Below are 16,929 nucleotides of genomic sequence, written 5' to 3'. Positions count from 1 at the left end.
GACACAGAGCTGTACCCCAGAGAGACAGAGCTGTACCCCAGAGAGTCACAGAGCTGTACCCCAGAGAGACAGAGCTGTACCCCAGATACACACAGAGCTGTACCCCAGAGAGACACAGAGCTGTACCCCAGAGAGACACAGAGCTGTACCCCAGAGACACAGAGCTGTACCCCCGAGAGACACATAGCAGTACCCCCGAGAGTCACAGAGCTGTACCCCAGAGAGACAGAGCGGTACCCCAGAGAGACAGAGCTGTACCCCCGAGAGACACAGAGCTGTACCCCAGAGACACAGAGCTGTACCCCAGAGAGTCACAGAGCTGTACCCCAGAGAGACAGAGCTGTACCCCAGATACACACAGAGCTGTACCCCAGAGAGACACAGAGCTGTACCCCAGAGAGACAGAGCTGTACCCCAGAGAGACAGAGCTGTACCCCAGATACACACAGAGCTGTACCCCAGAGAGACACAGAGCTGTACCCCAGAGACACAGAGCTGTACCCCAGAGAGACAGAGCTGTACCCCAGAGAGACACAGAGCTGTACCCCAGAGACACAGAGCTGTACCCCAGAGAGACACAGAGCTGTACCCCAGAGAGACAGAGCTGTACCCCAGATACACACAGAGCTGTACCCCAGAGAGACACAGAGCTGTACCCCCGAGAGACAGAGCTGTACCCCAAAGACACAGAGCTGTACCCCAGAGAGACACAGAGCTGTACCCCAGAGATACAGAGCTGTACCCCAGAGAGACACAGAGCTGTACGCCAGAGACACAGAGCTGTGCCCCAGAGGGACAGAGCTGTACCCCAGAGAGACACAGAGCTGTACCCCCGAGAGACACAGAGCTGTACCCCAGAGAGACAGAGCTGTACCCCAGAGAGACACAGAGCTGTACCCCAGAGACACAGAGCTGTACCCCAGAGAGACACAGAGCTGTGCCCCAGAGATACAGAGCTGTACCCCAGAGAGACACAGAGCTGTACCCCAGAGACACAGAGCTGTACCCCAGAGATACAGAGCTGTACCCCAGATACACACAGAGCTGTACCCCAGAGAGACACAGAGCTGTACCCCAGAGAGGCAGAGCTTTACCCCAGAGAGACACAGAGCTGTACCCCAGAGAGACAGAGCTGTACCCCAGAGAGACAGAGCTATACCCCAGAGAGACACAGAGCTGTACTCCAGAGAGACAGAGCTGTACCCCACAGAGACACAGAGCTGTACCCCAGAGACACAGAGCTGTACCCCAGAGAGACACAGAGCTGTACCCCAGAGAGACAGATCTGTACTCCAGAGAGAGACACAGAGCTGTACCCCAGAGAGACACAGCGCTGTACCCCAGAGAGACACAGAGCTGTACCACAGAGAGACACAGAGCTGTACCCCAGAGAGACACAGAGCTGTACCCCAGAGAGACAGATCTGTACCCCAGAAAGAGACACAGAGCTGTACCCCAGAGAGACACAGTGCTGTACCCCAGAGAGACACAGAGCTGTACCCCAGAGAGACAGAGCTGTACCCCACAGAGACACAGAGCTGTACCCCACAGAGAGAGAGCTGTACCCCAGAGAGACAGAGCTGTACCCCAGTGAGAGACACAGAGCTGTACCCCAGAGAGACACAGAGCTGTACCCTAGAGAGACACAGAGCTGTGCCCCAGAGAGACACAGAGCTGTACCCCAGAGAGACACAGAACTGTACACCAGATACGCACAGAGCTGTACCCCAGAGAGACAGAGCTGTACCCCAGAGACGCAGAGTGTTACCCCAGAGAGACACAGAGCTGTACCCCAGAGAGACACAGAGCTGTTCCCCAGAGAGACACAGCCAATCCACCTAACCTGTACATCCCTGGACACTAAGGGACAATTTATCACGGTCAATCCACCTAACCTGTACATCCCTGGACACTAAGGGGCAATTTAACACGGCCAATCCACCTAACCTGTACATCCCTGGACACTAAGGGACAATTTATCACGGTCAATCCACCTAACCTGTACATCCCTGGACACTAAGGGGCAATTTAACACGGCCAATCCTCCTAACCTGCACGTCCCTGGACACTAAGGGACAATTTATCACGGCCAGTCCACCAAACCTGTACATCCCTGGACACTAAGGGACAATTTAACAGGGCCAATCCACCTAACCTGTACATCCCTGGACACTAAGGGACAATTTATCACGGTCAATCCACCTAACCTGTACATCCCTGGACACTAAGGGACAATTTATCACGAGCAGTCCACCTAACCTGTACATCCCTGGACACTAAGGGACAATTTAACACGGCCAATCCACCTAACCTGTACATCCCTGGACACTAAGGGACAATTTAACACGGCCAATCCACCTAACCTGTACATCCCTGGACACTAAGGGACAATTTAACATGGTCAATCCAACTAACCTGTACATCCCTGGACACTAAGGGACAATTTATCACGGCCAATCCACCTAACCTGTACATCCCTGGACACTAAGGGACAATTTAACACGGTCAATCCACCTAACCTGCACATCCCTGGACACTAAGGGACAATTTATCACGGCCAATCCAACTAACCTGTACATCCCTGGACACTAAGGGACAATTTATCACGTCCAATCCACCAAACCTGTACATCCATGGACACTAAGGGACAATTTAACACGGTCAATCCACCTAACCTGCACACCCATGGACACTAAGGGACAATTTATCATGGCCAATCCTCCTAACCTGTACATCCCTGGACACTAAGGGGCAATTTAACACGGTCAATCCACCTAACCTGTACATCCCTGGACACTAAGGGGCAATTTAAGACGGTCAATCCACCTAACCTGCACATCCCTGGACACTAAGGGACAATTTAACACGGTCAATCCACCTAACCTGTACATCCCTGGACACTAAGGGACAATTTATCACGGTCAATCCACCTAACCTGTACATCCCTGGACACTAAGGGACAATTCATCACGGCCAATCCACCTAACCGGTACATCCCTGGACACTAAGGAACAATTTATCACAGCCAATCCACCTAACCTGTACATCCCTGGACACTAAGGGACAATTTATCACAGCCAATCCACCTAACCTGCACATCCCTGGACACTAAGGGGCAATTTAACACGGTCAATCCACCTAACCTGTACATCCCTGGACACTAAGGGACAATTTATCACGGCCAATCCACCTAACCTGTACATCCCTGGACACTAAGGAACAATTTATCACAGCCAATCCACCTAACCTGTACATCCCTGGACACTAAGGGACAATTTATCACGGCCAATCCACCTAACCTGTACATCCCTGGACACTAAGGGACAATTCAACACGGCCAATCCACCTAACCTGTACATCCCTGGACACTAAGGGACAATTTAACACGGTCAATCCACCTAACGTGCACATCCCTGGACACTAAGGGACAATTTAACACGGTCAATCCACCTAACCTGTACATCCCTGGACACTAAGGGGCAATTTAACACGGCCAATCCACCTAACCTCTACATCCCTGGACACTAAGGGACGATTTATCACGGTCAATCCACCTAACCTGTACATCCCTGGACACTAAGGGGCAATTTAACACGGCCAATCCACCTAACCTTACATCCCTGGACACTAAGGGACAATTTATCACGGCCAATCCACCTAACCTGCACATCCCTGGACACTAAGGGACAATTTAACATGGTCAATCCACCTAACCTGTACATCCCTGGACACTAAGGGACAATTTATCACAGCCAATCCACCTAACCTGTACATCCCTGGACACTAAGGGACAATTTATCACGGCCAATCCACCTAACCTGTATATCCCTGGACACTAAGGGACAATTTATCACGGTCAATCCACCTAACCTGTACATCCCTGGACACTAAGGGACAATTTATCACAGCCAATCCACCTAACCTGTACATCCCTGGACACTAAGGGACAATTTATCACGGCCAATCCACCTAACCTGTATATCCCTGGACACTAAGGGACAATTTATCACGGTCAATCCACCTAACCTGCACATCCCTGGACACTAAGGGACAATTTAACACGGTCAATCCACCTAATCTGTACATCCCTGGACACTAAGGGACAATTTATCACGGTCAATCCACCTAACCTGTATATCCCTGGACACTAAGGGACAATTTAACACGGTCAATCCACCTAACCTGTATATCCCTGGACACTAAGGGACAATTTAACACGGTCAATCCACCTAACCTGCACATCCCTGGACACTAAGGGACAATTTATCACGGTCAATCCACCTAACCTGCACATCCCTGGACACTAAGGGACAATTTATCACGGTCAATCCACCTAACCTGCACATCCCTGGACACTAAGGGACAATTTAACACGGCCAATCCACCTAACCTGTACATCCCTGGACACTAAGGGACAATTTATCACGGTCAATCCACCTAACCTGTACATCCCTGGACACTAAGGGACAATTTAACATGGTCAATCCACCTAACCTGTACATCCCTGGACACTAAGGGACAATTTAACATGGCCAATCCACCTAACCTGTACATCCCTGGACACTAAGGGACAATTTAACACGGTCAATCCACCTAACCTGCACATCCCTGGACACTAAGGGACAATTTATCACGGCCAATCCACCTAACCTGTACATCCCTGGACACTAAGGGACAATTTAACACGGCCAATCCACCTAACCTGTACATCCCTGGGCACTGAGGGACAATTTATCACGGCGAATCCACCTAACCTGTACATCCCTGGACACTAAGGGACAATTTATCACGGTCAATCCACCTAACCTGTACATCCCTGGACACTAAGGGACAATTTATCACGGTCAATCCACCTAACCTGCACATCCCTGGACACTAAGGGACAATTTAACACGGCCAATCCACCTAACCTGTACATCCCTGGACACTAAGGGACAATTTAACACGGCCAATCCACCTAACCTGTACATCCCTGGACACTAAGGGACAATTTAACACGGCCAATCCACCTAACCTGCACATCCCTGGACACTAAGGGACAATTTAACACGGCCAATCCACCTAACCTGTACATCCCTGGACACTAAGGGACAATTTAACACGGCCAATCCACCTAACCTGCACATCCCTGGACACTAAGGGACAATTTATCACGGCGAATCCACCTAACCTGTACATCCCTGGACACTAAGGGACAATTTATCACGGTCAATCCACCTAACCTGTACATCCCTGGACAGTAAGGGACAATTTATCACGGTCAATCCACCTAACCTGTACATCCCTGGACACTAAGGGACAATTTAACACGGCCAATCCACCTAACATGTACATCCCTGGACACTAAGGGACAATTTATCACGGTCAATCCACCTAACCTGCACATCCCTGGACACTAAGGGACAATTTATCACAGCCAATCCACCTAACCTGTACATCCCTGGACACTAAGGGACAATCTATCACGGCCAATCCACCTAACCTGCACATCCCTGGACACTAAGGGACAATTTAACACGGCCAATCCACCTAACCTGCACATCCCTGGACACTAAGGGACAATTTAACACGGCCAATCCACCTAACCTGCACATCCCCGGACACTAAAGGACAATTTATCACAGCCAATCCACCTAACCTGTACATCCCTGGAAACTAAGGGACAATTTATCACAGCCAATCCACCTAACCTGTACATCCCTGGACACTAAGGGACAATTTATCACGGCCAATCCACCTAACCTGTACATCCCTGGACACTAAGGGACAATTTATCACGGCCAATCCACCTAACCTGTACATCCCTGGACACTAAGGGGCAATTTAACACGGCCAATCCACCTAACCTGTACATCCCTGGACACTAAGGGACAATTTATCACGGCCAATCCACCTAACCTGCACATCCCTGGACACTAAGGGACAATTTAACATCTTTGGACTGTGTGAGGAAACCGGAGCACCCGGAGGAAACCCACGCAGACACGGGGAGAACGTGCATGCTCCGCACAGACAGTGACCCAAGCCGGGAATCGAACCTGGGACCCTGGTGCTGCGAAGTCACAGTGCTAACCACTGTGCTACCGTGCCTCCCCAAGTCCCGAAAGACGTGCTGTTAGGTGAATCGGACATTCTGAATTCTCCGTCCGTGTACCCGAACAGGCGCTGGAGTGTGGCGACGAGATGATAATGTAAGCCTACTTGTGACAATGATAAAGATTATCATTATTCAGGCATATTAATTACCAATCTGACCCGTGCAATGCACAGTTCAACACATTGGACAGGACAGACTAACCGAGCGAGCTGGGTGACTCAGGGTGGCGAGTGCTGAGGGGCGGCAGTTTTGACCATGCGGAGTCACCCTGACTTAACCAGCTGTCTCTAACCACCCAGTGCGAGAGAGTGGAGGATCCACACCCAGCGCCAGACCCTGCAATAATTTCCCAGCCTGTTTTGAAACGCAATGCCTCGGTCTGACGGTTACAGCGGAGGTGACCGACATTACCTGATAACAATTCTTCCAGAAAAAGAAAGTGAGTTTGAAACTTTTCCCTCTCATGTCGAGTGCGCCACATTTATCCGCCATGGGAGCCCAATTCTTTTCCTTCTTGGAGCTATAGACCACTCTCTCCTTTCCCCCATCAAAACAGGGAGCAAAGTGGAACGCAATCGATTCGGCATTTTCACCCTTCTGAAAGTTAATGACAAAACTACAAAAACAAAGACAAAAGTTAAAAATAGTTTTCATTCCATCAGCTGGAGGACACCACAGTAACAGAAAGGAGCTGACCCTCTGGCAGTGCGGCACTCCCTCAGTACTGACCCTCTGGCAGTGCGGCACTCCCTCAGTACTGACCCTCTGGCAGTGCGGCACTCCCTCAGTACTGACCCTCTGGCAGTGCGGCACTCCCTCAGTACTGACCCTCTGACAGTGCGGCACTCCCTCAGTACTGACCCTCTGACAGTGCAGCACTCCCTCAGCACTGACCCTCTGGCAGTGCGGCACTCCCTCAGTACTGACCCTCTGACAGTGCGGCACTCCCTCAGTACTGACCCTCTGACAGTGCGGCACTCCCTCAGTACTGACCCTCTGACAGAGCAGCACTCCCTCAGTACTGACCCTCTGACAGTGCGGCACTCTCTCAGTACTGACCCTCTGACAGTGCAGCACTCCCTCAGCACTGACCCTCTAACAGTGCAGCACTCCCTCAGTACTGACCCTCTGACAGTGCGGCACTCCCTCAGTACTGACCCTCTGACAGTGCGGCACTCTCTCAGTACTGACCCTCTGACAGTGCAGCACTCCCTCAGCACTGACCCTCTAACAGTGCGGCACTCTCTCAGTACTGACCCTCTGACAGTGCGGCACTCCCTCAGTACTGACCCTCTGACAGTGCGGCACTCCCTCAGTACTGACTCTCTGACAGTGCAGCACTCCCTCAGTACTGACCCTCTGACAGTGCGTCACTCCCTCAGTACTGACCCTCTGACAGTGCGGCACTCCCTCAGTACTGACCCTCTGACAGTGCGGCACTCCCTCAGTACTGACTCTCTGACAGTGCAGCACTCCCTCAGTACTGACCCTCTGACAGTGCGTCACTCCCTCAGTACTGACCCTCTGACAGTGCGGCACTCCCTCAGTACTGACCCTCTGACAGTGCGGCACTCCCTCAGTACTGACCCTCTGACAGTGCAGCACTCCCTCAGTACTGACCCTCTGACAGCGCAGCACTCCCTCAGTACTGACCCTCTGACAGTGCGGCACTCCCTCAGAACTGACCCTCTGACAGTGCAGCACTCCCTCAGTACTGACCCTCTGACAGTGCGGCACTCCCTCAGTGCTGACCCTCTGACAGTGCAGCACTCCCTCAGTACTGACCCTCTGACAGTGCGGCACTCCCTCAGTACTGACCCTCTGACAGTGCGGCACTCCCTCTGTACTCACCCTCTGACAGTGCGGCACTCCGTCAGTTCTGACCCTCTGACAGTGCGGCACTCCCTCAGTACTGACCCTCTGACAGTGCGGCACTCCCTCAGTACTGACCCTCTGACAGTGCGGCACTCCCTCAGTACTGACCCTCTGACAGTGCGGCACTCCCTCAGTACTGACCCTCTGACAGTGCGGCACTCCCTCAGTACTGACCCTCTGACAGTGCCGCACTCCCTCAGTACTGACCCTCTGACAGTGCGGCACTCCCTCAGTACTGACCCTCTGACAGTGCAGCACTCCCTCAGTACTGACCCTCTGACAGTGCAGCACTCCCTCAGTATTGACCCTCTGACAGTGCGGCATTCCCTCAGTACTGACCCTCTGACAGTGCGGCACTCCCTCAGTACTGACCCTCTGACAGTGCGGCACTCCCTCAGTACTGACCCTCTGACAGTGCGGCACTCCCTCAGTACTGACCCTCTGACAGTGCGGCACTCCCTCAGTACTGACCCTCTGACAGTGCCGCACTCCCTCAGTATTGACCCTCTGACAGTGCGGCACTCCCTCAGTACTGACCCTCTGACAGTGCAGCACTCCCTCAGTACTGACCCTCTGACAGTGCAGCACTCCCTCAGTATTGACCCTCTGACAGTGCGGCATTCCCTCAGTACTGACCCTCTGACAGTGCGGCACTCCCTCAGTACTGACCCTCTGACAGTGCGGCACTCCCTCAGTACTGACCCTCTGACAGTGCGGCACTCCCTCATCGCTAACCTAACTGTGACCAGTTCTGGGTCACACTATAGAAAGGCTGGGAACACATTGCAGAGAGAGCAGGAGAGGATTACAGGAAACGATCCAGGGATGAGAAACGTCAGTGATGAGGAGAGATTGGAGAGGGTTGGGAATGTTCCCCTGGGACAGAAGGAGGCTGGGAGGGGATTGGATCGAGATGGTCAAACTCACGAGGTGGTTGGACAGAGTCGTTGGGGAGAAATTGTTCCCGTTCGGGGGGGGGAAGGATCAGGAACGAGAGGGTCACAGGTTGAAGGTTATGGGTGAAGGAATCAGTGGGGACTCGAGGGGAACCGGTTTCACCCGGCGAGTGGCTAGGATCTGGAATGTGCTGCCCGAGAGGGTGGAGGAGGCCGGGTTCAATCGAGGGTCTGGAATGTGCTGTCTGAGAGGGTGGAGGGGGCCGGGTTCAATCGAGGGTCTGGAATGTGCTGCCCGAGAGGGTGGAGGAGGCCGGGTTCAATCGAGGGTCTGGAATGTGCTGTCTGAGAGGGTGGAGGAGGCCGGGTTCAATCGAGGGTCTGGAATGTGCTGTCTGAGAGGGTGGAGGGGGCCGGGTTCAATCGAGGGTCTGGAATGTGCTGTCTGAGAGGGTGGAGGAGGCCGGGTTCAATCGAGGGTCTGGAATGTGCTGTCTGAGAGGGTGGAGGAGGCCGGGTTCAATCGAGGGTCTGGAATGTGCTGTCAGAGAGGGTGGAGGAGGCCGGGTTCAATCGAGGGTCTGGAATGTGCTGTCTGAGAGGGTGGAGGGGGCCGGGTTCAATCGAGGGTCTGGAATGTGCTGTCTGAGAGGGTGGAGGAGGCCGGGTTCAATCGAGGGTCTGGAATGTGCTGTCTGAGAGGGTGGAGGAGGCCGGGTTCAATCGAGGGTCTGGAATGTGCTGTCTGAGAGGGTGGAGGAGGCCGGGTTCAATCGAGGGTCTGGAATGTGCTGTCTGAGAGGGTGGAGGAGGCCGGGTTCAATCGAGGGTCTGGAATGTGCTGTCTGAGAGGGTGGAGGAGGCCGGGTTCAATCGAGGGTCTGGAATGTGCTCCCCGAGAGTGTGGAGGGGGCCGGGTTCAATCGAGGGTCTGGAATGTGCTGTCTGAGAGGGTGGAGGAGGCCGGGTTCAATCGAGGGTCTGGAATGTGCTGTCTGAGAGGGTGGAGGAGGCCGGGTTCAATCGAGGGTCTGGAATGTGCTGTCTGAGAGGGTGGAGGAGGCCGGGTTCAATCGAGGGTCTGGAATGTGCTGTCAGAGAGGGTGGAGGAGGCCGGGTTCAATCGAGGGTCTGGAATGTGCTGTCTGAGAGGGTGGAGGAGGCCGGGTTCAATCGAGGGTCTGGAATGTGCTGTCTGAGAGGGTGGAGGAGGCCGGGTTCAATCGAGGGTCTGGAATGTGCTGTCTGAGAGGGTGGAGGAGGCCGGGTTCAATCGAGGGTCTGGAATGTGCTGTCTGAGAGGGTGGAGGAGGCCGGGTTCAATCGAGGGTCTGGAATGTGCTGTCTGAGAGGGTGGAGGAGGCCGGGTTCAATCGAGGGTCTGGAATGTGCTGCCCGAGAGGGTGGAGGGGTCCGGGTTCAATCGAGGGTCTGGAATGTGCTTCCCGAGAGGGTGGAGGAGGCCGGGTTCAATCGAGGGTCTGGAATGTGCTGTCTGAGAGGGTGGAGGGGGCCGGGTTCAATCGAGGGTCTGGAATGTGCTGTCTGAGAGGGTGGAGGGGGCCGGGTTCAATCGAGGGTCTGGAATGTGCTGTCTGAGAGGGTGGAGGAGGCCGGGTTCAATCGAGGGTCTGGAATGTGCTGTCTGAGAGGGTGGAGGAGGCCGGGTTCAATCGAGGGTCTGGAATGTGCTGTCTGAGATGGTGGAGGGGGCCGGGTTCAATCGAGGGTCGGGAATGTGCTGCCCGAGAGGGTGGAGGAGGCCGGGTTCAATCGAGGGTCTGGAATGTGCTGTTTGAGAGTGTGGAGGAGGCCGGGTTCAATCGAGGGTCTGGAATGTGCTGTCAGAGAGGGTGGAGGAGGCCGGGTTCAATCGAGGGTCTGGAATGTGCTGTCTGAGAGGGTGGAGGAGGCCGGGTTCAATCGAGGGTCTGGAATGTGCTGTCTGAGAGGGTGGAGGAGGCCGGGTTCAATCGAGGGTCTGGAATGTGCTGTCTGAGAGGGTGGAGGAGGCCGGGTTCAATCGAGGGTCTGGAATGTGCTGTCTGAGAGGGTGGAGGAGGCCGGGTTCAATCGAGGGTCTGGAATGTGCTGTCTGAGAGGGTGGAGGGGGCCGGGTTCAATCGAGGGTCTGGAATGTGCTGTCTGAGAGGGTGGAGGAGGCCGGGTTCAATCGAGGGTCTGGAATGTGCTGTCTGAGAGGGTGGAGGAGGCCGGGTTCAATCGAGGGTCTGGAATGTGCTGTCTGAGAGGGTGGAGGAGGCCGGGTTCAATCGAGGGTCTGGAATGTGCTGTCTGAGAGGGTGGAGGAGGCCGGGTTCAATCGAGGGTCTGGAATGTGCTGTCTGAGAGGGTGGAGGAGGCCGGGTTCAATCGAGGGTCTGGAATGTGCTCCCCGAGAGGGTGGAAGGGGCCGGGTTCAATCGAGGGTCTGGAATGTGCTGTCTGAGAGGGTGGAGGGGGCCGGGTTCAATCGAGGGTCTGGAATGTGCTGTCCGAGAGGGTGGAGGAGGCCGGGTTCAATCGAGGGTCTGGAATGTGCTGTCTGAGAGGGTGGAGGAGGCCGGGTTCAATCGAGGGTCTGGAATGTGCTGTCTGAGAGGGTGGAGGGGGCCGGGTTCAATCGAGGTTCTGGAATGTGCTGTCTGAGAGGGTGGAGGAGGCCGGGTTCAATCGAGGGTCTGGAATGTGCTGTCTGAGACGGTGGAGGGGGCCGGGTTCAATCGAGGGTCTGGAATGTGCTGTCTGAGAGGGTGGAGGAGGCCGGGTTCAATCGAGGGTCTGGAATGTGCTGTCTGAGACGGTGGAGGGGGCCGGGTTCAATCGAGGGTCTGGAATGTGCTCCCTGAGAGTGTGGAGGGGGCCGGGTTCAATCGAGGGTCTGGAATGTGCTGTCTGAGAGGGTGGAGGGTGCCGGGTTCAATCGAGGGTCTGGAATGTGCTGTCTGAGACGGTGGAGGGGGCCGGGTTCAATCGAGGGTCTGGAATGTGCTGCCTGAGAGGGTGGAGGGGGCCGGGTTCAATCGAGGGTCTGGAATGTGCTGTCTGAGAGGGTGGAGGGGGCCGGGTTCAATCGAGGGTCTGGAATGTGCTGTCTGAGAGGGTGGAGGAGGCCGGGTTCAATCGAGGGTCTGGAATGTGCTGTCTGAGAGGGTGGAGGAGGCCGGGTTCAATCGAGGGTCTGGAATGTGCTGTCCGAGAGGGTGGAGGGGGCCGGGTTCAATCGAGGGTCTGGAATGTGCTGTCTGAGAGGGTGGAGGAGGCCGGGTTCAATCGAGGGTCTGGAATCTGCTCCCCGAGAGGGTGGAGGGGGCCGGGTTCAATCGAGGGTCTGGAATGTGCTGTCTGAGAGGGTGGAGGAGGCCGGGTTCAATCGAGGGTCTGGAATGTGCTGTCTGAGAGGGTGGAGGAGGCCGGGTTCAATCGAGGGTCTGGAATGTGCTGTCTGAGAGGGTGGAGGAGGCCGGGTTCAATCGAGGGTCTGGAATGTGCTGCCCGAGGGGGTGGAGGGGGCCGGGTTCAATCGAGGGTCTGGAATGTGCTGTCTGAGAGGGTGGAGGGGGCCGGGTTCAATCGAGGGTCTGGAATGTGCTGTCTGAGAGGGTGGAGGGGGCCGGGTTCAATCGAGGGTCTGGAATGTGCTGTCTGAGAGGGTGGAGGAGGCCGGGTTCAATCGAGGGTCTGGAATGTGCTGTCTGAGGGGGTGGAGGAGGCCGGGTTCAATCGAGGGTCTGGAATGTGCTGTCTGAGAGGGTGGAGGAGGCCGGGTTCAATCGAGGGTCTGGAATGTGCTGTCTGAGAGGGTGGAGGAGGCCGGGTTCAATCGAGGGTCTGGAATGTGCTGCCTGAGAGGGTGGAGGGGGCCGGGTTCAATCGAGGGTCTGGAATGTGCTGTCTGAGAGGATGGAGGAGGCCGGGTTCAATCGAGGGTCTGGAATGTGCTGTCTGAGAGGATGGAGGAGGCCGGGTTCAATCGAGGGTCTGGAATGTGCTGTCTGAGACGGTGGAGGGGGCCGGGTTCAATCGAGGGTCTGGAATGTGCTGCCTGAGAGGGTGGAGGAGGCCGGGTTCAATCGAGGGTCTGGAATGTGCTGTCTGAGAGTGTGGAGGAGGCCGGGTTCAATCGAGGGTCTGGAATGTGCTGTCTGAGAGGGTGGAGGAGGCCGGGTTCAATCGAGGGTTTCAGAAGAGAATCGGAGCTGTGTGTGAAATTCAGGGATACGAGGAGAAGGTGGAGGACGAAAATAGGGATGCCGGAGATATTCAGCCTTCCTCTGGGAGTGGCCCAGGCAATGAGGAAGAAACAATGGTGAACGGATCAGGACGCAGGTCGCGTGTCGCAGTGTGTCCGAGCTGCGGGCTGCGGCTCCACGGTGAGGGGACATCGGATCACACACTGCGTCAGGAAGGAAGATAATCAAAGGAAACGTGCTCCGGGCCCGACTGATCGCTCAATCTTACTTCTTCGCATCTTCAGGCACCGAGCCACAAATGGCCAACATCGTCTCCTCCCGCAACTCCCTCGGGAAGCTCTTCGTAAACGGGACAGTCTGCAGGAAGAGGCAGAACATCTCTGACATCATCAAAACCAGAGCAACGCAACAGTAAACACTGACCGACTCACTGACCGACTCACTGACCGACACACTGACCGACTCACTGACCGACTCACTGACCGACTCACTGACCGACACACTGACCGACACACTGACCGACTCACTGACCGACTCACTGACCGACTCACTGACCGACACACTGACCGACACACTGACCGACACACTGACCGACACACTGACCCACTCACTGACCGACACACTGACCGACTCACTGACCGACTCACTGACCGACACACTGACCGACTCACTGACCGACACACTGACCGACACACTGACCGACTCACTGACCGACACACTGACCGACACACTGACCGACTCACTGACCGACTCACTGACCGACTCACTGACCGACACACTGACCGACTCACTGACCGACACACTGACCGACTCACTGACCGACACACTGACCGACACACTGACCGACTCACTGACCGACACACTGACCGACACACTGACCGACACACTGACCGACACACTGACCGACTCACTGACCGACACACTGACCGACTCACTGACCGACTCACTGACCGACACACTGACCGACTCACTGACCGACACACTGACCGACACACTGACCGACTCACTGACCGACACACTGACCGACACACTGACCGACTCACTGACCGACTCACTGACCGACACACTGACCGACTCACTGACCGACACACTGACCGACACACTGACCGACTCACTGACCGACACACTGACCGACACACTGACCGACACACTGACCGACTCACTGACCGACTCACTGACCGACACACTGACCGACACACTGACCGACACACTGACCGACTCACTGACCGACTCACTGACCGACACACTGACCGACTCACTGACCGACACACTGACCGACACACTGACCGACTCACTGACCGACACACTGACCGACTCACTGACCGACTCACTGACCGACACACTGACCGACTCACTGACCGACACACTGACCGACACACTAACCGACTCACTGACCGACACACTGACCGACACACTGACCGACACACTGACCGACACACTGACCGACACACTGACCGACACACTGACCGACTCACTGACCGACACACTGACCGACTCACTGACCGACACACTGACCGACACACTGACCGACACACTGACCGACACACTGACCGACTCACTGACCGACACACTGACCGACTCACTGACCGACTCACTGACAGACACACGGACCGACTCACTGACCGACTCACTGACCGACACACTGACCGACACACTGACCGACACACTGACCGACTCACTGACCGACTCACTGACAGACACACTGACCGACTCACTGACCGACTCACTGATCGACTCACTGACCGACACACTGACCGACTCACTGACCGACTCACTGACCGACACACTGACCGACACACTGACCGACACACTGACCGACACACTCGACTCACTGACCGACTCACTGACCGACTCACTGACCGACTCACTGACCGACACACTGACCGACTCACTGACCGACACACTCGACTCACTGACCGACTCACTGACCGACACACTGACCGACACACTGACCGACTCACTGACCGACACACTGACCGACTCACTGACCGACACACTGACCGACTCACTGACCGACACACTGACCGACACACTGACCGACACACTGACCGACACACTGACCGACTCACTGACCGACTCACTGACCGACACACTGACCGACTCACTGACAGACACACGGACCGACACACTGACCGACACACTCACCGACTCACTGACCGACACACTGACCGACACACTGACCGACACACTGACCGACACACTGACCGACACACTGACCGACTCACTGACCGACTCACTGACAGACACACTGACCGACTCACTGACCGACACACTGACCGACACACTGACCGACACACTGACCGACACACTGACCGACTCACTGACCGACACACTGACCGACTCACTGACAGACACACGGACCGACACACTGACCGACACACTGACCGACTCACTGACCGACACACTGACCGACACACTGACCGACACACTGACCGACACACTGACCGACTCACTGACCGACTCACTGACAGACACACGGACCGACACACTGACCGACTCACTGATCGACACACGGACCGACACACTGACCGACTCACTGACCGACTCACTGACCGACTCACTGACCGACTCACTGACCGACTCACTGACAGACACACGGACCGACACACTGACCGACTCACTGATCGACTCACTGACCGACACACTGACCGACTCACTGACCGACTCACTGACCGACACACTGACCGACACACTGACCGACACACTGACCGACTCACTGACCGACACACTGACCGACACACTGACCGACACACTGACCGACACACTGACCGACACACTGACCGACTCACTGACCGACTCACTGACAGACACACGGACCGACTCACTGACCGACTCACTGACCGACACACTGACCGACACACTGACCGACACACTGACCGACTCACTGACCGACTCACTGACAGACACACGGACCGACTCACTGATCGACTCACTGACCGACACACTGACCGACTCACTGACCGACACACTGACCGACTCACTGACAGACACACGGACCGACACACTGACCGACACACTGACCGACTCACTGACCGACACACTGACCGACACACTGACCGACACACTGACCGACACACTGACCGACACACTGACCGACTCACTGACCGACTCACTGACAGACACACTGACCGACTCACTGACCGACACACTGACCGACACACTGACCGACACACTGACCGACACACTGACCGACTCACTGACCGACACACTGACCGACTCACTGACAGACACACGGACCGACACACTGACCGACACACTGACCGACTCACTGACCGACACACTGACCGACACACTGACCGACACACTGACCGACACACTGACCGACACACTGACCGACTCACTGACCGACTCACTGACAGACACACGGACCGACACACTGACCGACTCACTGATCGACACACGGACCGACACACTGACCGACTCACTGACCGACTCACTGACCGACTCACTGACCGACTCACTGACCGACTCACTGACAGACACACGGACCGACACACTGACCGACTCACTGATCGACTCACTGACCGACACACTGACCGACTCACTGACCGACTCACTGACCGACACACTGACCGACACACTGACCGACACACTGACCGACTCACTGACCGACACACTGACCGACACACTGACCGACACACTGACCGACACACTGACCGACACACTGACCGACACACTGACCGACACACTGACCGACTCACTGACCGACACACTGACCGACACACTGACCGACACACTGACCGACACACTGACCGACACACTGACCGACACACTGACCGACACACTGACCGACTCACTGACCGACTCACTGACAGACACACGGACCGACACACTGACCGACTCACTGATCGACACACGGACCGACACA

The 16,929-nt window shown here is 55.6% G+C and overlaps 1 protein-coding gene across 1 annotated transcript in view; it reads right to left on the bottom strand.

Moving 5' to 3' along the window:
* LOC140390593 (galectin-8-like) overlaps positions 1-13,478 on the bottom strand; it is a 47,159-nt gene extending 33,681 nt beyond the window's left edge. Inside the window, exons 1-2 of the mRNA XM_072475812.1 lie at positions 13,330-13,478; positions 6,509-6,713 (exon numbers count right to left, since the gene is read on the bottom strand). Of these exons, the coding sequence (XP_072331913.1) occupies positions 6,509-6,713; positions 13,330-13,451 (327 nt within the window). The 5' untranslated portion in view covers positions 13,452-13,478. The remainder of the gene's footprint in view (positions 1-6,508; positions 6,714-13,329) is intronic.
* Positions 13,479-16,929: the final 3,451 nt, after the last annotated feature.

This window comes from Scyliorhinus torazame, chromosome 14 (genome assembly GCF_047496885.1).
Source record: "Scyliorhinus torazame isolate Kashiwa2021f chromosome 14, sScyTor2.1, whole genome shotgun sequence".
Taxonomy (NCBI): domain Eukaryota; kingdom Metazoa; phylum Chordata; class Chondrichthyes; order Carcharhiniformes; family Scyliorhinidae; genus Scyliorhinus; species Scyliorhinus torazame.
The sequence above is the reverse complement of the archived record's forward strand: the minus strand, read 5'-3'. Positions and strand labels throughout refer to the sequence as shown.